At 48.7% G+C, this 23,850-nt stretch overlaps 8 protein-coding genes across 8 annotated transcripts; 6 read left to right on the plus strand and 2 right to left on the minus strand.

The window, feature by feature from the left end:
* Positions 1-201: 201 nt before the first annotated feature.
* FSST1_011888 (Asx homology domain-containing protein) lies at positions 202-1,187 on the minus strand (the record flags this gene model as incomplete). The annotated part of the gene is made up of 2 exons (XM_083235062.1): positions 202-807; positions 861-1,187. 2 exons carry the CDS (start codon positions 1,185-1,187, stop codon positions 202-204), a joined length of 933 nt encoding a protein of 310 aa, XP_083081584.1.
* A 763-nt stretch (positions 1,188-1,950) lies between these two features.
* On the plus strand, positions 1,951-4,248 carry FSST1_011889 (DUF2264 domain-containing protein; the record flags this gene model as incomplete). The annotated part of the gene is made up of 7 exons (XM_083235063.1): positions 1,951-2,326; positions 2,382-2,481; positions 2,532-2,695; positions 2,743-3,113; positions 3,165-3,197; positions 3,250-3,380; positions 3,435-4,248. The coding sequence occupies 7 exons, from the start codon at positions 1,951-1,953 to the stop codon at positions 4,246-4,248; spliced, it is 1,989 nt and encodes a 662-aa protein (XP_083081585.1).
* A 1,412-nt stretch (positions 4,249-5,660) lies between these two features.
* Positions 5,661-7,628, plus strand: FSST1_011890 (general substrate transporter; the record flags this gene model as incomplete). The annotated part of the gene is made up of 8 exons (XM_083235064.1): positions 5,661-6,156; positions 6,209-6,254; positions 6,305-6,385; positions 6,438-6,473; positions 6,527-6,592; positions 6,649-6,833; positions 6,885-7,357; positions 7,416-7,628. 8 exons carry the CDS (start codon positions 5,661-5,663, stop codon positions 7,626-7,628), a joined length of 1,596 nt encoding a protein of 531 aa, XP_083081586.1.
* A 345-nt stretch (positions 7,629-7,973) lies between these two features.
* FSST1_011891 (uncharacterized protein) lies at positions 7,974-8,946 on the plus strand (the record flags this gene model as incomplete). Its single annotated transcript, XM_083235065.1, has 2 exons — positions 7,974-8,019; positions 8,207-8,946. 2 exons carry the CDS (start codon positions 7,974-7,976, stop codon positions 8,944-8,946), a joined length of 786 nt encoding a protein of 261 aa, XP_083081587.1.
* A 5,069-nt stretch (positions 8,947-14,015) lies between these two features.
* Positions 14,016-15,233, plus strand: FSST1_011892 (uncharacterized protein; the record flags this gene model as incomplete). The annotated part of the gene is made up of 2 exons (XM_083235066.1): positions 14,016-14,370; positions 14,425-15,233. 2 exons carry the CDS (start codon positions 14,016-14,018, stop codon positions 15,231-15,233), a joined length of 1,164 nt encoding a protein of 387 aa, XP_083081588.1.
* A 621-nt stretch (positions 15,234-15,854) lies between these two features.
* On the plus strand, positions 15,855-20,186 carry FSST1_011893 (TRAPPII-specific subunit TRS120; the record flags this gene model as incomplete). The annotated part of the gene is made up of 2 exons (XM_083235067.1): positions 15,855-16,020; positions 16,072-20,186. 2 exons carry the CDS (start codon positions 15,855-15,857, stop codon positions 20,184-20,186), a joined length of 4,281 nt encoding a protein of 1,426 aa, XP_083081589.1.
* Positions 20,187-21,111: 925 nt separating this feature from the next.
* On the plus strand, positions 21,112-22,128 carry FSST1_011894 (NADP-dependent oxidoreductase domain-containing protein; the record flags this gene model as incomplete). The annotated part of the gene is made up of 3 exons (XM_083235068.1): positions 21,112-21,168; positions 21,243-21,366; positions 21,419-22,128. 3 exons carry the CDS (start codon positions 21,112-21,114, stop codon positions 22,126-22,128), a joined length of 891 nt encoding a protein of 296 aa, XP_083081590.1.
* A 163-nt stretch (positions 22,129-22,291) lies between these two features.
* FSST1_011895 (uncharacterized protein) lies at positions 22,292-23,528 on the minus strand (the record flags this gene model as incomplete). The annotated part of the gene is made up of 3 exons (XM_083235070.1): positions 22,292-23,053; positions 23,103-23,284; positions 23,396-23,528. 3 exons carry the CDS (start codon positions 23,526-23,528, stop codon positions 22,292-22,294), a joined length of 1,077 nt encoding a protein of 358 aa, XP_083081591.1.
* Positions 23,529-23,850: the final 322 nt, after the last annotated feature.

Consider the following 23,850-nt stretch of genomic DNA (forward strand, 5'->3'; position numbering starts at 1 on the left):
ATGTGCTTCAAAGAAACAGGAATGATAGACAGCTTACCATTCATAGTATTTAGATGGACAGATTGTCAGAGTTCAGATGAATAAAATAACAAGTAGAGAGTTGCCTCTGTAGATCAGATGGAACCAGATACAATAGAGTTGGATGTGTGATTTAGAAGTACTTCGAACCCTCCTCTATACATGCTTTTCGGTCCAAGAGCCTCACTCCGTGGCCGGATCATTCGTTATACCTTCACCATCAATCTCCATTTCAGGATCTTGGTTCCTAGTAGCCATGGCCATCGATTTTTCTTGCGCAGAATCATCTCCTGGTGGTTCATTTACTCCAGCATCCTTCCCGTGTTCTAAGTCGTGCTCATTTGAAGTGCCTGTGCCGTTCGCTATACTGACTTTTGTTTGATCATCGTTTCCGTTGGTCGTATGCTCGGTGTCTTCCATTTTGGTGTCATTATCTTCCTTCGGCACAGCAGGGCCTCGTCTTGTCTTGAGTTCTGGCGGGAGGTCAACATCCCAGTCATCCTTGAATTTGCTGTCCAGATGCTCATCGAAGTCACCCATCTTTCGTCTCTCGTGGGCTGCCCAAGCCTGAGCTAGCCATTCGGGATCGTGTCGCCCTTGCGCGATGTTCTCTGTGTAGGCAGCGCAGTCGTAGCGAAAGCTGTCATCATTCATGAGCGATGCGAAATCAGGACAGGCGTCTTCTGTGCCTGCACCCAGGATGTGCTGAGAATCTGGGAACAGTGCCAGAATTTCTGCCCTCTCTTCAGTTTCTAGAATATCCCATGCCATCGGATTTGACAGTATGCTCTATATTCATTAGTTTACAATCTCATCGCATTTTGGATAGCAGCGGGCCATACTCTGAGATCCGCCGAAGCTAGAGGTGATTTGGGGTCCATCAAGATATTGTCTTGATTCCATTTTGATTTTCTCGCCGCCTTCTTCACGACAACTCTCTTTTTACTTTTGACCTTCTTGATACCCTTTGGTGCAGATGTTGCGCTTGTCTCCTGCTGAGCTAGCGATGATGCAGACGCGTCTAGCAGTTGATCAACATTGGGGTGCGAGCCGTCACCGGGCTCTTGGTCGGGTATCTCTGATGGGATAGAACATTCTGATATGTTGTCCTGTTGTTTCTTTGCATTTTCTCCGTTCACAACTATCGCATCTTTGCCTTCGTGAGCCATGCTTGCGAGGCTGTCTGGTCGATAAAGAATGATGAGTACTGAAGCCCGGTCGGGTTTACGTCATGAGTACTCCAGAGATGAGTTGAGCAGAGAGAAGACGCTAAAGAATAAATTTCGGCTCCTGGGCGGCGAAAGTGAAGAAAAAGAAGAAGGGTTGATGGAAAATGAACATCAAGATGTTGTTCTTTGTGCATACTCCATGCTTGGCCAAGCTCCAGGGTAATCTCATCAATGGCGACTAGGAACCACAGTACCAAGCTCCTGCCTCATCAATGGATGTCAACTGCACGTTACAGCCGACAAAGCGGGCGCTGTACAACGTCAATTAGTGTCTGATTGCCGTCCTTTGTTAGGTTGTTTACTGAATACCTTGGTACGGGTATTTTCCGAATTCATCACCGCGGATAAATCCACAATTTGCACAGCTCCACTGCCGGCTACTTATAATTTGTGATATGATTGAACGGTAGAACGGCAAAATGGCACCCCCACGATCTCTTGGGGTCAAATGCATCCCACTCTGGCGGCCCCTCAATGATCAACACGGCAATGTATCCGACCATGTTCAGAGCAAGTCCCCGCTTATTGAACAATTGCGCTGGAAACCAGATGATAAATGCATGATATTGGGATTGGGTTACAAGGGTAATGAGCTAGCAGGTAATTGACAAGATACATATATATATACTCTGTTTATCACCCTGGGACAAGTTTCCACTTTCTACTGCCCTATGCCATCTGTCCCAAGCTAAACCAAAACACCATGACTTCCACCAAGACGCTCTGTCTTGGCTACGATGGAGTTCACCCTTTCTCCAAAGTGGAGATTAAAGATCGCTCTTCAGTCCAAGAGCTCCTTCGCACTGTTCTCGATCCGTTAGGGCCTTTCTTTTCACCCGAGAAGGCTCGTGTCAAGTGTCCCGGTGCAACAGCAGTCCGCTTTGACCGAACTGCCTCTGAGGTTGAAGGCATATGTCGTCCGCTTTGGGGCCTGGCAGCTCTGTTGGCAGGTGGTGGCGATTACGATGGCAAGGAATGGTGGATCCAGGGTATCAAGTCAGGAACCGACCCAGAAAGCCCCGAATATTGGGGATATCCTCAAGACAATGATCAGAGAATGGTTGAAATGTGCCCTCTCGGTAAGGACCTACGGTAAACGCTCAAGATGGGTTCGAATCTGACCCAGTATCCTAGGCTGGGCGTTGGCTGTGGCTCCAGACTTCTGGAGCAGTTTGTCCGACAAGGAAAAGGGCAATGTTGAGGCTTGGCTTGGAAACTCAATCAACGAAAAGAAGTCAGTCACCAATACTACGAAAACCCCCTGTCAACTAACCGCTGTTCCAGCATGCCCAACACTAACTGGCTTTGGTTTCGAGTTTTCGCCAACCTCGGCCTTAAAAAGAATGGCGGAAAATTCTCTCAAGAGAGACTCGATAGTGACATTGAACATCTCGAGACCTTTTATCGTGGAGGAGGCTGGTCCAACGATGGACCCGAAGGAATTCACCGTAAGGACGACATTGAAAGTTGCAGCGACTTAAACTTACACTGACAGAAATGGACTACTACTCTTCGAGCTTTGCGATCCAGTTATTACAGCTCCTATACGCCAAGCTGGCAGGAGATGAGGACCCAAAGCGTGCTGAAGAGTTTAAGAGACGTGCACAACAGGTTGCTCTGGACCTGATTCATTACTTCGACGATGAAGGTAGGGCTATTCCTTACGGCCGAAGTGTGGGCTACCGCTTCGCCATGGTCTCCTTCTGGGGAGTCCTGGCTCATGCTGATGTCGAGTTGCCTGCACCTTTGACCTGGGGCATGGTTAAAGGACTAGTGTTCAGACATTTACGCTGGTGGCAGACACAGAACGATATCTGGACATCAAGTGGAACGCTATCAATTGGGTACTCGTACCCAAACATGTATGTAAGTAACGGTCATCCATTCGTTGAGCCCGAATTCACTAACATAAGTCAGATGGCGGAGAACTATAACAGTCCAGGAAGCCCGGTAAGATGGGTACTGACAACAAGAAGAAACAATCGTCTGACCTCGATCATAGTATTGGGCCTGCCTTGCATTCATGTGCCTGGCTACACCAGAAGACCACCCCTTCTGGACGTCCGAGGAAGAATCAGCGAGTGGTGTGATCCCAAAAGTGAAAGCCCTGAATCAACCGGGCCACATTATGAGGTGGGGAGCCCATTATATACGATTTGACATGCCGCAGTACTGACATCAGTCTAGCTACCTCGGCGGCCACTGCATGTTACTCTCATCAGGACAGGCCTGCAGCTACCCAATGAAAGGAACACATGCCAAGTATGGTGGATTCGCTTATAGCAGTGCCTACGGATACTCAGTACCCCCTGGACTCTTTTCTCTGGAGCAATATGCACTGGCGTCGCAACTTGGTCTGTCGGACGATGGGGGCGAGTATTGGAAAACTCGAAGACTCTGCGAGTACGCGGGGATTGAAGACCGTGAAGGCACCCCTGTACTCGCCTCAGTTTGGAAGCCCTTTCCGGATGTCAGAATCCGCACCATTCTGGTTCCCCCTGCGGAGAAGACCCCAAACTGGCACCTTCGAGTTCACCATATTGAGAGCGCTCGCGAAGTCATGACAGCAGATGGCTCCTTCGCCATTTGCAATGTCAACACAACTAACGGACGATACCTAGGTCCTTACGACAGAGAGAAACATGAGGGAACGTCACCCAAGATCATTGGGAATTACGACCTGAACACCCCCGATGGCTGGACGAGTGGAAAGTTGGGGGCATTTGCAGTGTCCAAGGGCGCTGTAGGAATCAAAGCTTTGGAACCGAACCAAGGCCGCCAAGCCATGTTGGTTAACGCAGACCCAAACTCGAATCTCATCGAGAGCCGGAGCACAATTCCAACTTTACAACATACAATCAAAGCTGGTGAGTCGGTATGGTACGTGTCTGCTATATATGCCAAGCCCTCGGGGGTTGGGGTGAGCCAAGAAAGCTATCTCGATGGATGGGACAAGACCCCAGACGTGCCAGGTTGGCTTGAGAAGGAGATGAGTGCTTGACCCCAAATATCAGAAGTAAGCTCGTCGAATGGTCGGAAATGAGATGGATGGCACGGAAACCAAAGATTCCATCAATCAAATCATTGACCGATCTTCTCCTCACTCAAGGTCGTCTCCCCGCCTTTGGTCTGCTCTGTGCCTAACCGTTCCTTGTGGGGTGGGGATCTACTGTATGTGTCCCGAACCTTGGCATAGGTCGATCTCTGTTCATGGTCCAGCGGCAGCCATCAGAAGAAGCGGGCTATTGAGGCTGAAGTAATTACGCTTTCTTCTCATTCGGCACGATAACCTTAAAAAGGGGCCCCACATTTTTTTTAAAGCTCCAGACTCTTTTGCGATCAACAGACGGAGAAATTGATCTCCACCTATCAGAGGGCAGAGACATTCACAGCCTCCTATCATGATTCCTTGGTGCATGTCACCATACTCAATCGACATGGGGTGGCTCCTTTCCTTGGTGGAGCGTCTCTCCACAACCCCAGGTTCCACGCGGTAGCCGCCTCCCCGCATATCAACAAGAATCATCCAGGATGGTTGTTTCTGAACAACCGAGAGGCATCGTGGAGGGATCTCTTGTGCCCCCAAAGTTCATCGCAACATCAGCCTGGGCATTCCATTAGCTTGGGATACATCTCTTCCCCGCGCTTGATGGCGTAGCTAATTTCGACGACACGAGCAAATCCATTCGTGGACAATTTTGTCCGCTTTCCAGCGTTCATCCGAGGGCAACCTTTTGCGCTAGTGGATATACGATGATTTTGAGGTTTTGGCCTTGAGCCTGGTGTTCAAATTCACAAGTCACTATGAACGAAGATTCTGGAAGTACGGCCGAGCAAAAGGTTGAGTTTGATCAGCTATTGCGCATCATTGTTGTTGATCTGGTTGCAAAAAGATATCCGGTAAAGAATAAATTCGTTTCAGCATGCATCTGAGCTCCCTGTGCCTCTACGGTGCGGATGATATCCGACCCTACCAGCGAGTCTGTGCAATTGACAAGGGAGTTCATAATACAACCAGACCAGAAGCCGGTGCGCCCGATGTTGGGGGTGACAGTCCGGTTGATGCGACCCCATGCGTGGCTGTTACTGGTCCTTGGATGATCAATTTGGGAATGGTGGTCTGGGGGAGCTTGACAACTGGACTTTGGTCGGTTGATCATTTAATATCCTGCGAGATCCCCTCTAGATTCAGAATTTTTCACCAGAGATCACACCTCTTTCAATTATTCGGTGTCTTGAGTCTTCTAGCAATCTTTTCTTCACTCAATTGCTCCACGCCTTGGTCCCATCCACCCAGAATCCGGGGAAACAAGCTTAAATTGAAAGCATCCCCTATCTTTTTCTTAGCTTGGAAGTACCCTCGGCTGTTGCCACTCGCCCACCACCCACGAATCGACTTCCAGCACCGCAATCATGGGTATCGCAGGTGTCCTCAAGAAGGTCGTTCGCAATGACGCGATGAAGACCGACCCCGAAGAGATTTACAACTGGCGAGTCTTTGCCGTCGTTGCAGGTTCATGCTTTGGAGGTATGCTCTTCGGTTGGGACACTGGAGCTATTGGTGGTGTTCTTGCCATGACGGCTACCCAGGAGCGCTTCAACTATACTCCTAAGGCCAAGGTCACACTCGATCAAAACATTGTTTCAACCCTTCAGGCCGGTTGCTTTGCTGCTTGTTTCTTCACTTCGTATTTCACTGAGAAGTTTGGCCGACGCTGGTGTCTTATTGTAACCGGTGTAATCACAACTATCGGTGTCATTCTCCAGACCGCCTCTACCGCTCACGGATCTCTCCCCGTCATGTATGTCGGACGCTTTGTCGCCGGTCTGGGTGTTGGATCTGCTTCGTCTTTGGTCCCTCTGTACGTGTCTGAGTGTGCGCCTCGAGCCATTCGTGGTGGCTTGACCTGTAAGTGCTTCATCGCTATAATCCCTAACAACTCATTGCTGACCTGTGGTAGCCTTTTACCAGCTGTTTATTGTCACCGGTGTCATGCTTTCTTTCTGGTATGATTGCAGTCTTGTCGGTCTATCGAACCTAGCTAACAGGACGCCAGGATCAACTATGGCGCTCTTCTCCACCTCAGTGCTCCTACCGTCTATGCTCTGCCTCTTGCTCTCCAGGCTCTCCCTGCTATGTTAGTAGCCGCTCTATTATTTCCGAGACTACAAAGACTAATAGATCCCCAGACTCTTAATTGTCTGCATGTTTGCTGCACCTGAAAGGTTAGTAACTCACGCACAATCCATTGAGACCCAGATTTATTAACAACAATTAGCCCTCGATGGTGCGCTCGTAAGGATGACTGGGAACGAGCCAAGTCTATCTTGATTGGACTTCGACAGTAAGCTTCCATGACTGATTAAGAAGAACCATTGAATAACAATCGTTGCGCTACAGGCTTCCCGAAACTCACGAGTATGTCCAGAACGAACTGCAGGAGATGTCTGCGCAGCTCGAGGCCGAGAAGCGACTCACAGGCAACGCCTCTGCCAGCACTCTTTGGAAGGAACTCGTCACCATTCCCGGAAACCGAAAGCGAGCTATTATTTCAGTTTTGCTCATGGTGTGTCAGCAAATGACAGGTGAGTTCTCTTCAGACCTTGTGTCTTTTTTCTCTAGCTAATCGACAATAGGTGTCAACGCTGTCAACTACTACGCTCCTCAAATCTTCCAGTCTCTCGGTATGACCGGCACCACCGTCTCGCTCTTTGCTACTGGTGTCTACGGTATCATCAAGGTTGCCGGATGTGCTACTTTCCTCATCTTCTGTGCCGACTCTCTTGGGCGACGCCGCAGTCTCCTGTGGACAAGTGCTGCTCAATTCTTCGCCATGTACATCATTGGTATCTACGGTCGCGTTGAGCCCCCTGTTGCCGGCGCAGGTATTTCTGCTTTCGGTTATGTCGCCATTGTCTGCATTTACCTCTGGGCTGCTTTTTTCCAATTCGGTTGGGGACCTTGCTGTTGGATTCTTGTCTCCGAGATTCCTACAGCCCGTCTCCGAGCTCTCAACGTCGCCATCGCTGCTGCTACCCAGTGGCTCTTCAACTTTATTGTCGCCCGAACTGTGCTCACCATGCAAAAGACCATGGGACCTGCCGGCTATGTAAGTGTTCACAAACAAATCTATGACGGCCATCAGATAACTAATAACAACCGAACAGGGTATGTTTTTCATGTTTGGTACCTTTGATCTTCTCATGGGTATCTTTGTGTGGTTCTTTGTTCCCGAGACCAAGGGCCTCAGCTTGGAGCAGATGGACGAGCTGTTTGGTGTCGCTGACATCCAGGGCAAGCTTGACGCTGAGGGTCCCGAGGGAGCCCGCACTCCCAGCATCCGCGAGGAGGTGGCCCATATCAAGAGCACAAAGAGTTAAGCGTGCTGCATTGATGCTAAATGCGAGATGAGCTTGTACAGGAGCGAAGTTTCTGTTAACGTGTTATGAAGATGAAGAATGGATTACTTTCAGGTACAAGTACCAGGATATAACTATAGTATGAGGCGTGGATATATGTGGTTAGGATGATAACTGAAATGAATCATCATGAACATAAACTAATTGGCGGTGCTTCGATGTCGAAGTGAAAGTCGGTGAGTGTGTGTTGGGCCTAATCCTTCTGCTTGTGTGGCCATGCTAAGTTGAAAGAACTGTGTTCATGTTAAGACTGCAACATCTGAACGAATTGATACTATAAATAATCAATATTTGTCCATTAATTGCATGACAACGTCAGTCCACTACGATCGGCCGTGGCTCCAGCCTGGAGGTAACCTTCTATATAACACGGTAACCAACAGTTTGCAGGGATCAGATTATGTATACATTGACTGGATACATGTCGTAAGTGTGAGGCCGTTGGTTGTGGTATTAAGCGCTCTTGCCCCCACGCCTCGAAACCTCTTTCGTTCTTCCACAACCTCATCCTCTCATGTCAAAATCATTTTCACCGGCAGCATCAATAGAGGTGCTGCCTCCGGAAATCTTACTTCCGATCGTCACAAGCCTTCCTGGTCTCGACATGCTTTGGGATTTGCTGAGGGCATTCCCCAATGTCTGGCGTCTCTTCAACGAGAATGCCCTTTCCATTGTCGAAAGCATTCTCTCTGGTCCCAACGCGATACTACCGCCTGTGGTTGCAGAAGTGGTGCGCTCCGTGATACTTGCGCGCTCAAAGGCACTCCCTTTTCGGAATCTACACGAGTTCCAGCGCCAATTCTTATTCAGGTTATTTCCCTGTTTTCCATCGCTCGGTCAAAGCAAGGATAACTTGATCAACATTGAACCTGAAGTCTTGCCAGCTGCAGCACCATCTGTGTCGGTTCTTCGATCCACAGTTGCAACAGCTTACCAGATATCCGCCCTTTCGCAAGCATGCTTGCCATCTTATCTTGAAAGACTGAGAGATCCAAGCTTCAAGACGATGCACTGCCTCGATCCCAATCTTAACTACACCCATTCCTACCGGTCTAGCTACGAATGGGTCGCGCCGTGGGATCGTGTGTTCGAAGGCACACCTGTCAAGGTCATAGATTCTGGACAGTCAAATTGGGTAGAAGAGATGCGAGCTGTTCGTGCTTTATGGATCATTCAGCTTGTGAGAGAAGTGCAGCGTCAGATGGATATTTTGGACTGGCCAAAAGAGGATGTCGACAAGTTCAAAGATATGAACCCAGCTGATAGTGGATCAAAATAACGTTCCTGAAGCCATACGAAGTCTGAAGAGGCCAAATCTCTTAGGCATTACATCGATACCCTTGGAGAGGTTAGACAAGATATAAACTACCGACTTCCCTCGCCACCACCATCTACGAGATGGATCACGGCGCCGCCTAACCGAAACGAGCGTTTCGACAAGTTTCTCCGGTATGGTCGGGATGGAACGCCAGTCACGTTTCGATACCCTACAGACGACAACTTATATGGTCGGACTGAAGAAGCTCTGAGGCGAAACGCTGCAGGAATGGCAATCTACGGAGAACTTAATAACCCCTGGACTGGCGGTAGATTCGCTACATCACCAATAAAAGGAGTAAAGTTCGGCTCGTTCCGCCGGCTCGGTTTCGCATTCTGGGATATGTGGAGGATGAATCTTTTGGGCATGCACAGTGGTTTGGACGATCATGACGCGCCTTCAAGTCCATTTTATACCCTTGCTTAGGAAAGTATTCTACCTAGTGATGAGGTTGCAAATCTGAATGCTGAGTTGCGAAAATAGCGACGTATCGAGTTGGAGTGGTATGAGCTAAATTGGAAACAGGTTAAAAAGGAGGAGCGAGAGTGAGAAAAAACATGCCGAAGTATTCATAAAGAGCGTATACTACTTCATACCCGAAAGCTACGACAACGGTGGGTAAGTCAACACCAACGACATCTGAGAAACCGTCATCAACTACGATAGTATATCCAACCAACACTCTTACCAACCAAGAGGACGGCTATGGTTACTGCTTCGATAGATGGTCTGGCTATGTAAAGTTCACCCAGAAGGACGCACAACGCATCATTGGGTCATTCTGTGACTCTAGCTACCCTCTTGATCCCGACAACGATTTTGGCCATAACTCGGCGCTTGAAAATGATGACTACACAGTCATTATATCGGCCAAATGGGCCCCCGATCAAAAGGGATGCGGAGACAAGGAGGCGTTTCCTTTCGCCAACGGTGCCATTAATCATGGTCTCTGTCCACGAGAGATTCATGATACTAGCTACGGAGGAGCCTACGTTCTGGACTCGCCAGGAACTGGAGGATGTATTCTCTTGAGCTTGTATGCATGCGATACATCCACCATGAGACTCAAGGCTCTTCCAAAGGGTGCAGAATCGATAATACCGTCGAGGATGAATGTGACACGAGTTGGTCATGAGCCTAAATGGGAAGATAGCAGTAAACTTGGTATTAAACAGGTTTGGCCTGTGTTGGGAAGGTTCGCCATCTAGAGAGGAAATCATCAAGACCGGCGAGGGATGATTAGACTGGGAACCGGCAAGTGATAGATTGAGAGGCCGTTGTTCAATGATTTTATGCAAAGTGGTTATCGGACCATTCAATAGATAGTGTCAAGTTGTTTTTTCAAACTTTCAACCGCGTACTGTCTCATCGTGATACTATTTGGTTATTGCCTTGGGCGTCCTGTGCTATCGCGATGAATAGTGGAAGCAAAGAAAAAAAGCAAGTTGAGCAAGGTCCGGCAAAGCCCACTCGTCTCCGGTAGATGGAGCGATTGGCTACTGTAAAGATACGTACGCAACTTGCCGTTAATTCCCTTGGAAACCTATGTTACTAATAACGACACGACAGTTCAATTTGTGTTGCTGTGGGGTTGGTTGTGCTTGTGCGATTGATAAAGCTTCATGACTATCTGTTAAGATGAGATCGGACCGAAAGGACAAGACTCCCCGGTGGGACATGGATTGCTTGATTGATTCAAGTACGAGATTTGATGATGGGAATTAAAGAGAAGGGATGATAGAGACTGAAGAAAGGTAAGGCTGTACAGTAACTAACAGATACGGAGTACTAAAGGATGGGAATGAGATTGAGAAAGCAAAAGACCCTGCCCCCTCGAAAGAACAAGAACCAACGGTCACTACCGAGTAACCAATCAAAAAGGGCCCAGGTTAAAAAAAACCCTCTTATGGAACTCAGACCCGAAGTTCTAGGCCCTCTTGGCACTAAACCTTCTGTGTCGTCGGGCTTCAACGGGCTAATACAGTGGGCTCCTATTCGTGGAGAACTACAGGAAACGGGCAACGACAGTGGACGATAGCGGCTACTGACTGACTTTGACTGCCGACAGTAGCGTCATCCCTTGATGCATTATTGCGTTGCGTTGCAGGATCAACGGGCATTTGATACTCTGTCGTAGGTCTAATCTAAGAGCAGCCACCTATAATACATCACCTTGATAGATTATCCGACCGCAGTCAACTCCCAAGACTAATTAGTTTGCGAGCAGGAGTCCTAGTCTAGTCTTTTAGTACGTGTCATGAGGATCTCGATAAGAGAAGGGAAAAGGGTTCGTGACCGTTTCTTCAACGTCGTCATTAAACCATGTCGAACCACTAAACCCTAGTGGGCCATGTTAACAAGGGACCCCCATGAAAGTTGAAGGTTTGACATGGCGTTTCATCGTTTCACATTTCTGAGCGACTATTGTTGGAAAAGCAAGGGTGCAGCAAAGGAGGGGGGACTACGTACCTTTATTGCCCAAGTGAGTCTTGGTGATGCCTAAACATATTTTGATAGGCATGTAGCGAATCCGACGCAATCTTTGTGTCCCTATACTGTGAGAGATAATCTTCAGGTTCCTGCAGTGCGAGGAGCAGAGATACCCCAGACCATACCACCAAACCGATCCAAACCGAACCAGGACTGACTACAGGGTCTAATAATTGGAATTGCTAAGCTAGCGTTGGCCCGCCCTGTCCTGACTCGTCTGCCGCCTCAAAAATACTCTTCCTATCTAGGTCGTGATCATCCGACAAGGGCCAGGTTAGGACCTATTTCAGATTACATTTCTGCCCTATGACAATGGAACGTATCAAAACTGGTCTGACTTTGGGTTTTACTGCCACCATACTGCGCCCTATCTTGTGAAGAAGAAGGCTGCTCTAATCGTTAAAACGGTATGAGGGGGCCCCTGGCTGTGGCTATGTACGTCGTAGAATATGTACGCAGGTACGATACAGCACATACACACAGACGTGCACAGTCTTAGTGACAAGTGACAATCAATCACAAGGCAATGCGATGCAATGTAATGTTCTTCTCCCTCTCTAATCGGATGTCTCGGTGAACGGCCGGCCGGCCCTGTTGATCACCAAAGGCCAAGAAAGTCAAAGGCATCGAAACCAGAACCCAGACCCACAAGACAGAGAGATACTGTAGACCTACCCAGAAAGAGGACGCTGGAAACCCAAAGTTTGCTTCTATGTATTTCCTTCTCCTCTTATGTGTACCTACCTATCTGTACTTTGTGGTTCAATGTTACTCTACTTTCACCTCGCAAAGAGTTGCACATTCAAACTAGCACGCTATTTCTATATCCATGCCCGACCAGCTTAAACTTACATGGATGTCAAAGGTTTTGTCTGTCTGCCCTTGTCAACAATATGGGGCGTTGAGGCATTGAGGCATCAATCTTTCCTCTCTGCCTTCTTGTTGTCTCTCGCTCTCTCCGAAGAGAAAGGAAACTCACGGGGTGTATTCATCCGTCGTCTTCCGTTCTTATAATTCCTATTTCAGCTCTTCGTATTTCTTTCGAGTGTGTACAAATGTTTTCCATGGCTGTTATTTCTGTTAAACTGGACAGGCCCCCATCTCATCACGACCAGGGTCAAGCTCACAAGGGCCCAACCAACGGCTTGACTTCAATACTCTACTGTTGTGTATGTGCCTGGTGCAGTGCAATTGTATATGTATTTATGGTCTTGTCTTGTCTTGTCTCAGCCCATCATCGTTTATACGAATCGAATGCTTCGTACATACACGTACACCCGAATCCTTCTACAACTACTACAAGCTCTCTCTCTCTCTCTCTCTCTCTCTCTCTCTCTCTCAAAACTCCACATCACTGCAGCTTGCATATACACAAGTGCTGATTGAATGTCGGCGACCTGCCCAATCGGCCATACTCGAAACCCTAGGTGCATAATAGCTGTGCCTTAGTCTTCAGCCTGATCGAAGTTGTGGTCCACACTTTCACTTATACGGTTAACTGGCAGTTGACGACCAATTTACTCAAAATTTGGGCGCCGCATTCACTGTACTAACTAGTTACCGACCGGGTATCTTATATGCGTCGGTCTTTTTAGTTGTATAAGCAGTTGCTGTGTTTCTGAAGGGTCACCAGCCTGACAAGTGTGCACTCGGTTGCCAAACAGAAACGAAAGACTTGGAGAGAAAGACCACCAATTCTCCCTAAAGGAGCCGTTCATATTCTACAGACCGACAAGAGAATCGAGCCCGTATTTGAAGCAACTTGTACCATCGATCGACAAGGTCAAAGTCACGATAACCTTTTCCAATCAATAGTTTCTGCGGCCAAAGCGGCCAACTCACAGCAGCCAAAAATGGCATTCACCGCTACCCCACGACATAATTCTGGATCAATACCAAACCCCTCCTTTCGTAAGTTTACCCCAGATTATTATTGTCATTATTATTGTTTTTTTCTTCCTCTTCGTTTCCTCTTCCAAGTGGGCTCTTGTCAGGCTCCTTTCCCATCCCGATCCATCCTCAGCTTGGTCCTCCCTCGGCGTATTATTCCGTTTGAATAAGTTTTTCAAAACCCTGTTTATCTCAAGTCTTATCTATCATTATTTGTCATGACTTGTTTTATTCTTTTCAAGCATTTTAGTTGCGTTGTTGGGTGGTTAAGCTCTTCCTTCATCATCACGAATGATGTAATTTTTTTCTAGAAGGGAAAGAAGCTCAGCTCAGCTCAGCTCAGCTCAGCTATTGCCTACAGTTAAGCTCTTAAACTGTTACTCCACAATTGCTTGCTCCCGCATCTCTTTATTTTCCAAACCTTGGCACGAATTTAAACAATTCACGACCACTCCTTCTTCTTCTTCTTCCTCTTCTCGCCGAAACGGGCGAGTCTTGGGATGTTTTCAATTTTCAGTCTCTGAGTTACATAATCAAAGACATTGGAAAGAGCCAAGCGAAAAGGGAACTACCGCTGCGCCCCCCAAAAGAGCTTGGGAATCTTCAATCGACTACTACTGCCCATATAAAATCATGTACACGCCATTATAATGGCCGACGCTGACTCGAACCCTTCTACAGCCACGCACAACTCGCCGCGAACATGGCTTCTCACTTCAGCTCTGTCTCCCTTAGCCGTCCGGCTCATCCGACTGCTTCTTTCACATGGCGACTACGTTGTTGCATGTCTACCACCCTACGAAATCGATCATGAGGACCGCAGTGCCGAGTTTCGCGAGCTTGTGAATGAGTGTAAGAGCTCGAGAAAGGATCGCGAGGGGTGGAAGGATCGCATTCGCGGTATTCGATGTGACGGTGCTTCCATGGGAAGTTGTGGTGCTGCTGTCGCAGAAGCTGTTCAAGTTTTTGGACGGATTGACATCTTACTATGCTGCAAATCTGATGGTGAGTCGGAAGCTTTGCAGATCATCAAATTTTACTAACCCAATTGCTCTGAAGCTGTCGTTGGGACGGTGGAGGAACTATCAACCACCCCATTTACACAGAACCTCGTTCGCGACCAATTCGAGTCTGTCTTTTTCTCCCAGGTTAACTTTATCAAATCTGCTCTTCCCCAGCTCCGGTCTCAGCATACAGGGCATATAATCGTTCTCACAAGTACTGGCGGTCACATTGGCACGCCAGGCATGTCAATATACACAGCTGCCACTTGGGCTCTCGAAGGCTTTTGCGACTCACTCGCATACGAGATTGCGCCCTTCAACATCAAAGTCACAGTTGTTCAGCCCAACAAGGAGATCCTGTCCTTGACCAATCGTCTCACGTTCGCCCCTCAATTGCCTGCTTACGACCAGTACCAAGAGTCTGCCCCGAGCATTCGCGACATTCTCACTAACGTCCTCAACACTCATCCTGACACGGCTTTGCCTTACCCCACATCACCAGCCGATTATGGACCTTCGCCAATGTCTCCACCAAGTATATCCATCGAACCAGATGTCGCGCCAGGCGAGATCCTGCATCGCTACCCCAAGCTACCACCTGGCGCAGCAGACAAGCTGGTTCTGGAGACGGTCCACGCTTTGTCGGCAATTGGTGGACATGAAAACCCTCCGGCGCGCCACATTGTCGGCCATGAAGCTGCCGTTGCAGTAAAGGAAAAGCTTAAAACAGTCACGGAGGAGTTGGAGGATTTCGTAGAAGCGAGTTTGTCTGTGGATACGTTTGAAAGTGAATTGCAAGCCGAAGCAAGAGAGAGGAAGCCGTCAGATCAAAGTCCCCAAGGACCGCCATCGTCTGTTGGATAACGACGACAAAAAATGAGTGGAAAAGAAATTTTTGCCTTGAGAAAACTGGAAGGATTTGGTTATATTTTTCGGAAAGCTGGGAAAGGACATGGTTAGAAGCTAATCCGCGATACCCCGGAGTGTATATTCTCGGCAGGCCGAGCTTTAAGATACCACGAGTTTTCATGGCTCGTCCACTTAAATAACCTTAATATCGACTGAAACGATCCTCGTAGTGAAACTTGGATTGGCATGATAATGTCATGATATGAGACAAGTGTTGACGTAGACTTGCTGCCACTGGCATGTATTTGTCGGCTCGCAAAAAGTCGTCTCCGGTTCCTGGGCTTCTCCACTATATCCAGTCACCCATGTAGGGGTAGGCCAACGTACTGTACAGCTCCTAGCCGCATGCGACAGGTGTACGATACAAAGCTCAGGATCCGGCGATCAAAAACGACATTTCAGCTTCCAGAGCTCGACTTTACAATTGCACGAGACGAGATTGATACGATAATGCGATTGTAAGAAACAACATCAACATAACAATCGCCCATACAGAGACACTCAAAGAGTCGCTCTCTACCGAAACACCAACCACGTTGCGCCCGCGGTTATGTTGAGCAAACACCAGATGCTAGGATGAGCTTAGATCCTTTGGCCCCCGTCGCTCCTGCGAGGGTGAAGACTCTTCTTTTACCTCTGGGGCAGATAAAAGCAGACCGATTTGCTTCCTTTGTCGATCGATTAAACCAGCAACATGTCGTCCATCTCCGTGACATCAGCGCTGATGGCAGACCTAACAGGAGTAAGTGATGCCATCGCCCCATCTAATATGGCGCTGACCCGACCTGCGCAGACATGTTCTCGCCTCTAGCTTACCCAGATGGTGCTATAATATATAACCTCGTCACTCACGTTCCGCCTCCCTCCCACCTCGCCCTTACTCCCTTCGACTTATACCGAGAACCCCTTGCTATAATAGCTCTGGCGGATGGCACCGAGCTGCATCAGAAGAACCTGAACAAACGACAATCCATGAACGGTGTAGGACCGACGACAACAGAGAAGAATATCAGAGCGTTATACCAGGAGCTTGAGGAGCTGCGCGATACCTACCCCAAAGCCCTTGTGCATCACGTTCTAATCTTTGACTATGTAAACCCCCACGACACTGAGATCCCAATGCCCGAGGGCCTCATTGATATCCCTCCGCCCGAGAAATGTACGGTGACTACGATCAGGACAGTCATGTGCGACATCTCCTCGCTTCTGCTCGCTGAGATGACGACATTGGCCAAATCTTTCGAGGCCATGACAAATATCGAGTCTCCTGTACCTTATTCAACCTCTTCGAGGCATACTAATGGTGGCTCATGGGGTGGCGAAGGCGGTATAAATAGTCTTCTGAAGAGGAATTCGAGCATCGTTTCTTCCAAGCATTCTGCGCGCTCAAACTCGGCAGGCGGGATTATGGATAAGGCCCAGGCCCGCATGTCTATGCCAGCGAACAGTCGTCCAGGTCTCCATTCGAGTAACTCGACGCCAGGGTTGTCATCGACGCCTCCAAAGAGTAATCTATCGAACCCACCCATGTCCACGGATGGTCCAAGTCCTCCGGCTAGTGATCGGTCGACGCCGGAACCGTCTGTGTTGCCAGAGACCATTGAGAGCTCTCGATCAGCTAGTCGCGATCGAATATCAACCCAGGGTTTTGGCGCTGGAGGCGTGAATGACCGCTGGAGACATAGAAGCAAGGGACGAGCGGCGGTAGTTGTTGGTTCGATGTTTTTACAGGCTGGTCGATGGACCGATTCTATCAAGGAGCTTAGTGATGGTGCTATGGCTGCTCGGTCTGTCAATGATCATCTGTGGCACGGTAAGGCGCTGGAGCTCATCTTGGTAAACCTGTTCCTCCTTGGCTGGTCCAATATCGAGTTTCATGTACCTACAGTGCTTATCCAGTTCCCGGACAAGCCAACCCATAAGCAGACCCCGGATCCTACACCCGAGGATCCCAATCAGCCGAAGCATCTTAGGAACCTTCAGGCACTGCTCCCTGAACTGCTTGAGCGTATTATCCTCCTCTACTCTAGGGTGTCTTCCGACAGCCTTCCTCCCTTACCACTATCCGAAACTTACATCCGATTTTCAAAGATCTACCAGGCTCTTCACCTGTCTAATGGCTACCTTGATCGAGAATCTCTAGGCATGATTGCGACTGGAATCGTCCCTGACCAACCTCTTGCGGCGCCACCGCGATTCGGTGTGACGCCTTCGCGACAACAAATCGGAGCCATGCTGTTCAAGGCATTTCCTGCAGGTGCTTCTGAACTTCTTACGACTGTCGACCGAGCGTCCATTCTGAGCGGTATAGCGACTGTTCTGGGACCTTTAGGCCTTCACCGAAAGAAGGCTATGGTAATAAGAGAACTTGTATCAGTTCTTATCGGTGGTCTGGTTGAAGCACGAACCCGAGGCGCTGCCGATATGGGCATTCATCCTGCGGCCGGGTTAATGTCGTTGACTTCTGGCGGTGGCGGCTCAAGCAGTGGCTCAATGGCCTTGGAAATTGGAGAGTGCGATGTCGAACAGGGTATAGAGGCCCTGATGACTCTGCTCTGCAAATCCTACGGCATTGTTGGGTTTGATTTGACCCGGAAGGCCGGCGCCAAGAACAACGAAGAGGTTGATGATTCGGACGAGGCTGTGATTGCTAGGATACGTGGTCAGTCTGCGGCTCGCTTCTTCGGATTCCCAGACGTTAAACTTAATATTCTGAGGGCCTGTATCAACTTCTCGGAAGCCTTGCCGGATTTTGATGGCGTTTTACGGTTCTCGAGTGATCTCTTGCGTACATCCGGCTCTGGTGTCGCTCCGGGACCACGACGAGAGGATGCGTCACCAATGATCCTCCGAGATGAGCAAGTGCGGCTGGCTACCGGAATATCAAGGACTGCAGGTCTGGTACAGAGGCTGGGCTATAATGACATAGCAGCTGAGTACTGGGATGAGTTCTTTGTGAGAGGAATCAAGCTTGAGCCCTCGCTAAACAGCAAAACGCCGGTTGCTCACTCAAAAAGCATCATTCCTGGTGCTGCCGCCAGTCGTGCTTCCCAGGATGTCGATCCATTCATCTACAACCCGTTTCTGAAGAAGCCTGATGAGGCAGTAACTCAGACTCTTGTGGCTGATGAATATGCTACCTTCAAGATTACACTGCAGAACCCATATGATATAGAAGTTGATGTCGAGTCCATTCACTTGGCCACAGAAGGCGTTGAATTTGATGCTGTTAAGGAGGCAACGTTGGTTGGACCATATCGAACTCAAGTTATACGGCTCAGGGGTAGAGCAAAGGAGGCGGGGACCGTCAAGGTTACCGGCGCCATCATCAAAGTCCGGGGATGTCGGGAGCGACGGTTCCCCGTCTTCTCTATGCCTTGGGTACCAAAGCAAGAGCTCAAGATCAAGGCCAAGGGCTTGGCTGCACTCGAGGAGGCCGTGACGGACGTCAAGCCTTTTGCTCCAAAGCTCGAGGCTGAAAGCATGACTCTTACGGCGATTCAAGCTCAGCCGCTAGTTGTGGTCAAGTCCACCACGCTTGCCCAGTCTTCGATTATGATCTTGGAGGGCGAGAGGCAAGTGTTCTCTGTAACATTGCAGAATCTTGCAGCGACACCAGTAGACTTCATGCTCTTCTCGTTCAAAGACTCTACGCAAGAGCCTTTGCAGACTGCGATCGGCAACCGAGATGCGACACCCTCTGAGCTCTACGAGTACGAGCTTGCACTGATGAAGAAACAAGCATTGCGACTTCCTAACAGTCAAAAGACTCGTCATATTGCGCCTAATGGAGAGGCAACGTTTGAATTTGAAATCCTAGGCAAGCCTGGACTTACAACTGCAACAATCCAGGTCGATTACACGCATTTGGGATGCCCACAAGAAGAAATGCCTGACCAGTTTTACACGAGACAGGTATCCCTGGACCTTACTGTAACTGTCAATGCTAGCGTTGAGCTTGCTCGAATCGATGCGCTCCCTGTGCATGGCGAGATTCCTCAGCCTTTGTGGGATCGCTTGGGCAGTTCCTTCACGGCAAAACCCGACGAATATTGCCTCTTGTCCGTGGATCTTCGCAATGCCTGGCCAAGTCAAATGTTGGTGCAATTAGAAAGTAACGACGGAATATCTGTTCAAGAAGACATTCTTCCGGGTAACACGAGCCGAGTTATCCTACCTGTCAAGAGGGTGTACTTGGAGGATCCTCATGCCACGATACCAACGCTCAATCCGTCTCGAAACCGACAGTTCGTGGTCAGTGCCAGCAAAATCTCACCCGAAACAGAACGAGCAAACCGTGAAGGTTTCTGGTATAGGGAAAGAGTTCTTGATTGCCTCCGAGCAACATGGAAGACGACGTCGCTACCTAAGAGGAGCGGCTCGATTGACTTGAGAAGCATCAGACTGACCACGCGAATGATCGAGGCAATTAAAGTTGATGAGGTCGATATCGAATTATCGGTTGAGGGTGCCGATGGCAAGGCAGCTGAGAAGGGTGTGGCGTATGTTGATGAGTTTATGCAACTCAAGGTACGCGTTACCAACCGAACGGCTCAGAAAATCTATCCCCTCGTCAGGATTCTACCTGCGCTTTGTCATCGACCTGCGAATGTTGGCCTGGAGTTTACACGAAAGCTTGCATGGAATGGTACATTACAACAGCTCATCCCGGCATTGGAGGGGCATGGTAGCGCAGAGATTTCAGTAGGCATGACAGTGCTCTGCCGTGGCGAGTTTGAGATATCAGCATCTGTAGAAGAGGTGCAAGTCTGGGAGGGACCTAGAGTTGAGCCTACACGGGCACGATCGGAGTCACAGACAATGCAGGATGCTGCTCTTGGTGTCAAGGAGAGACGTATTTGGCATGCGAGACAGCCTTGTATGCTGATGACGAGAGATCGCAAGTAGAAGGAAGAAGAGGGCGGGTTTTAGCATAGAATGTAGGCTTGTATTCTAATCTATCTACGTTAAGACGATTAGGATTTATACTATAATGCGATATAGATACTTAGCGAGCAACAAGGATAGCGACATGTGTCCTACTATTTTCTTCTCGATTTATGAGGATCTCTTTGTCCCGGATAACAGTCTTCCATGATTGCTGCCATCATGAATACCCTGCAGTTCTAAATCCTGAGGCTTTCCAGGAGGGGTTTTCTCCACGAAAAATGTGTTTGTTGCTATACGAAAGACAAAACTAGGGTATGTTGAGAGACGTTTTATTTAAAGGATATGACATAGATTGCTCGTTGACTGGTGTAAGTCTATGGACATCGGAAAGGTTGCCGACTTACCGCGGTTCCCCGACACTCCATAAAAGGTCATAGCAAGATTGGAAGACTACATACTCTACACCCACCATTGGTGGTTGCCATGTTCAGCTGAAAACAGTTGACGAAAAATTAACTACCTGGGTAGTTTTTAGTTGTATCATTGGATAGGTACTTAGGTAGTAAGGCAGCTCTATTGTTTATCATGCCGTCATTGACATAGCTTGTCTCCTCATTTTGGAGCAAATGAGACACGAACAAGCAAGCAAATCCGCAAGCAAACATCATAACCAATCCGTAAAGCAAGTGCATACGACATCTCCATAGGGAATTAGCAATTGCGGAAATAGTCCCACTCTAAGTCGCCATCTGATTACCGAGCATTGATTGATACAAGGTGGGGGCCGCGGTACTTAAACTAACACTGCGACTCTCCTCCCCATCCTCGGCAACTCTTGATCATTAACAAACCTCATACTGTTCGAAACCTTGTCAGTCAATTGACTACAATCACACCAAAACACAAGCTTATATACAGTAATCCCAGTTATAAATCAGCCAAAATGAGCAGTCACAATATCCCCAGCTACAAGTTGAACGACGGCAATGAGATCCCAGTGGTACGTCTCTAGCTTCATCTCAACAGAACTCACAGCATATTGCAGCATTATCACAAGAAGCTAACATCTGCAAGCTTGCGTTTGGATTGGGAACGGCCCTGTTCAAGAAAGACTCTAAAACCGGACTTGACCAGCATGTAGTTGACATCACAACCAAGGCTATCAAGGCCGGATATCGTCATCTCGATGGTGCCGAGGGTGAGTTTGTGTATACCTCCCAAAATTAATGACATTGCTAATAAAACAATAGTTTACGGAAATGAGGAAGAGCTTGGACAAGCCATCAAGGCAGGTGGTGTTCCCCGCGAACAGCTTTATGTCACCACAAAGATCCCCGCCGAGAAGAAGGGTTCTGCCATTGAAGCTTTTGACGTTTCCCTCAAGAAGCTTGGCCTCGAGTACGTGGACCTCTACCTGATCCACGGCCCCTGGTTTGCCGAGACCGACGAGGACCTTCAGCAACGATGGGCTGAGCTGGAGCAGATCAGGGAGTCTGGAAGGGCCAAGTCCATCGGCGTGTCCAACTTCTTGCAGGTGCACCTGGAGCCCATCCTCAAGACAGCCAAGGTCAAGCCTGCCATTAACCAGATCGAGTACCACCCTTATCTTCAACATGGTGATCTCCTCGATTTCCACAAGAAGCACAACATTGCCGTGTCTGCTTACGGCCCCCTTACCCCTATTGTCACAGCCAAGGGTGGACCTGTCGACCCCCTCTACACAAAGTTGGCCGAGAAGTACGGCGTGACAGAGTCTGAGGTCGGTCTCCGATGGGTTATTGATCAGGACATCATTGCTCTCACCACAAGCAACAAGGTCGAGAGACTTGATGGCTACCTGTCCAAGATTCCCAAGTTTAAGCTGACGCAGGATGAGATTGTCGAGATCTCCAAGCTCGGTGCAGAAAAACACTTCCGAGGATTCTGGAGGAACAAGTTCGATGAAAACGATAGATCGTGAGCCTAGAGAAAGTGTGCTGTATAGTTCACGTTTCATGATCAACAGACAGATAAAAGAAGATTGGTTGGTATGGTGTGATCAGATGTGACACGTAAAGTGTATTCTTAATCTAAATAAAACAAAATGCGAAACGCCATGCTATGCCAGTATCATAAATCGCCCATCACAGCTCATCATCCGACTCGGTCTCATCATCCGACTCGGTCTCATCATCAGCAGGCTTAGGTGTAGTCTTTTTGGTTGTAAATGGAAGAGCTCGTGGCGGTGGAGGCTTTTCGACAGTCTTTGAAGGAGCCTTTTGTTGAGAGGCGGCTGTGGATGCAAAGCCATAGACTTGCTGGGATGATTTCAAGTGAGCACCAGCACTAGTATCGGTATCACCCTCGTCGTCATCGCTATCGACAGATGCAGTTGCCTCCGTTGTGTTTCCAGGATCTGTGTCCTCAGGCTCCTTTTTGATGTCGACATCCATGGTATCAACATCATCGTCCTCTGACTCTTCCACTCGCCTTGTCGCAGGCGCTTTTCTCTTTGCAGGCCTGGATTTCGCGGCCTGTCGAGTTTGCTTCTTTGCCTTTGCCTTTGGCTGCTTGACTTCAACTTCAACAGCCTGTGAAAGTTGCGATTGACTTGTTGCTAGCGCCGCTAATGCCTGTTGTTGTTCCCTAATCCTTATTTTCTTCTCGTTCAGCAGGTCCCTGAACCTCCTCAGCAATATGGTCTCATCTTCGCACTTTGCTTTGATTAGGTCTTCTAGTTGAGACTGAAGCTGGGTTACAGCGGTCTCTGCTTCAGACGATCTGCCTGCCAGGTCGGCTGCAGCTTTCTTACTACCCGCGGAGGACTCAACAGCTGCACCGCACCACTCGAATAGTTCGATGGCTTCATCTGGATCATGGCTCAAAGTGATTGCACCAAGGCGTTGCTACGGCGGTTAGTCACGAGGCCGTACTCTCAAATGGCACCAATCTTACCGTGATACCCTGGACCTCTTTACGAAGGGTGATTGATATAGACTTTTCGCTTTGCACCGTGGCTGTAGCTTGGATATCCGGAAGGGGTTCTTGCTGAAACAATCTCTCGAGAATCTTTTGCCATTCGCTCTCTGATGCTGGACAGTTGTTGACACTCAGAGACATGACCTTATCATGTTTCACTAGATTCAAAGTCAGATTCAGGGATCGATGAATTGCCGTTTGCATCGATACTGAGAATTTGTGGACTATAGGCCCAAATTGCGGTGCAGCTAGGGAATGGAATGACTTACATGAAGCAACATATGGCTCCTCCCCTTCGGTGCCCACTAATTTGAGGTCGAGCGGTTTGGAACCTTTTTGGGTTATCTGCACAAGCACGAAGGCAGCCTCATCGTCGCTGCGAGGGAACCTCAGGACGTGCATCGGAGAGGGCACTGATAACGGTACAGATACAATCAGAGGTTTTTAGAGTCTGTTTGTATGTGTTAGTTCCAACACCAAGGGCTTAGATCCAATATCAGTGGAATGGTGGCAGATACCGAAGCTGTGGGAGTGATTCAGAGCGGATCGACACAACTCCCTTGTGGGAATAGCTAGATAGCGGGTGAGACACGGTACACGGGCCGAAGATAACAACGCTTGAGAGTTGGCTTGTTTGAGGAATGAAGACTGTGTTAAAGGCTAGATGAAGCGTGCCTGGATTCGAGTTGTTGACGATGGTGATGGTGATGACGATCAGTTGGTG

The sequence above is a fragment of the Fusarium sambucinum genome, chromosome III (genome assembly GCF_050947815.1).
Source record: "Fusarium sambucinum isolate potato_lamoka chromosome III, whole genome shotgun sequence".
Classification (NCBI taxonomy): Eukaryota; Fungi; Ascomycota; class Sordariomycetes; order Hypocreales; family Nectriaceae; genus Fusarium; species Fusarium sambucinum.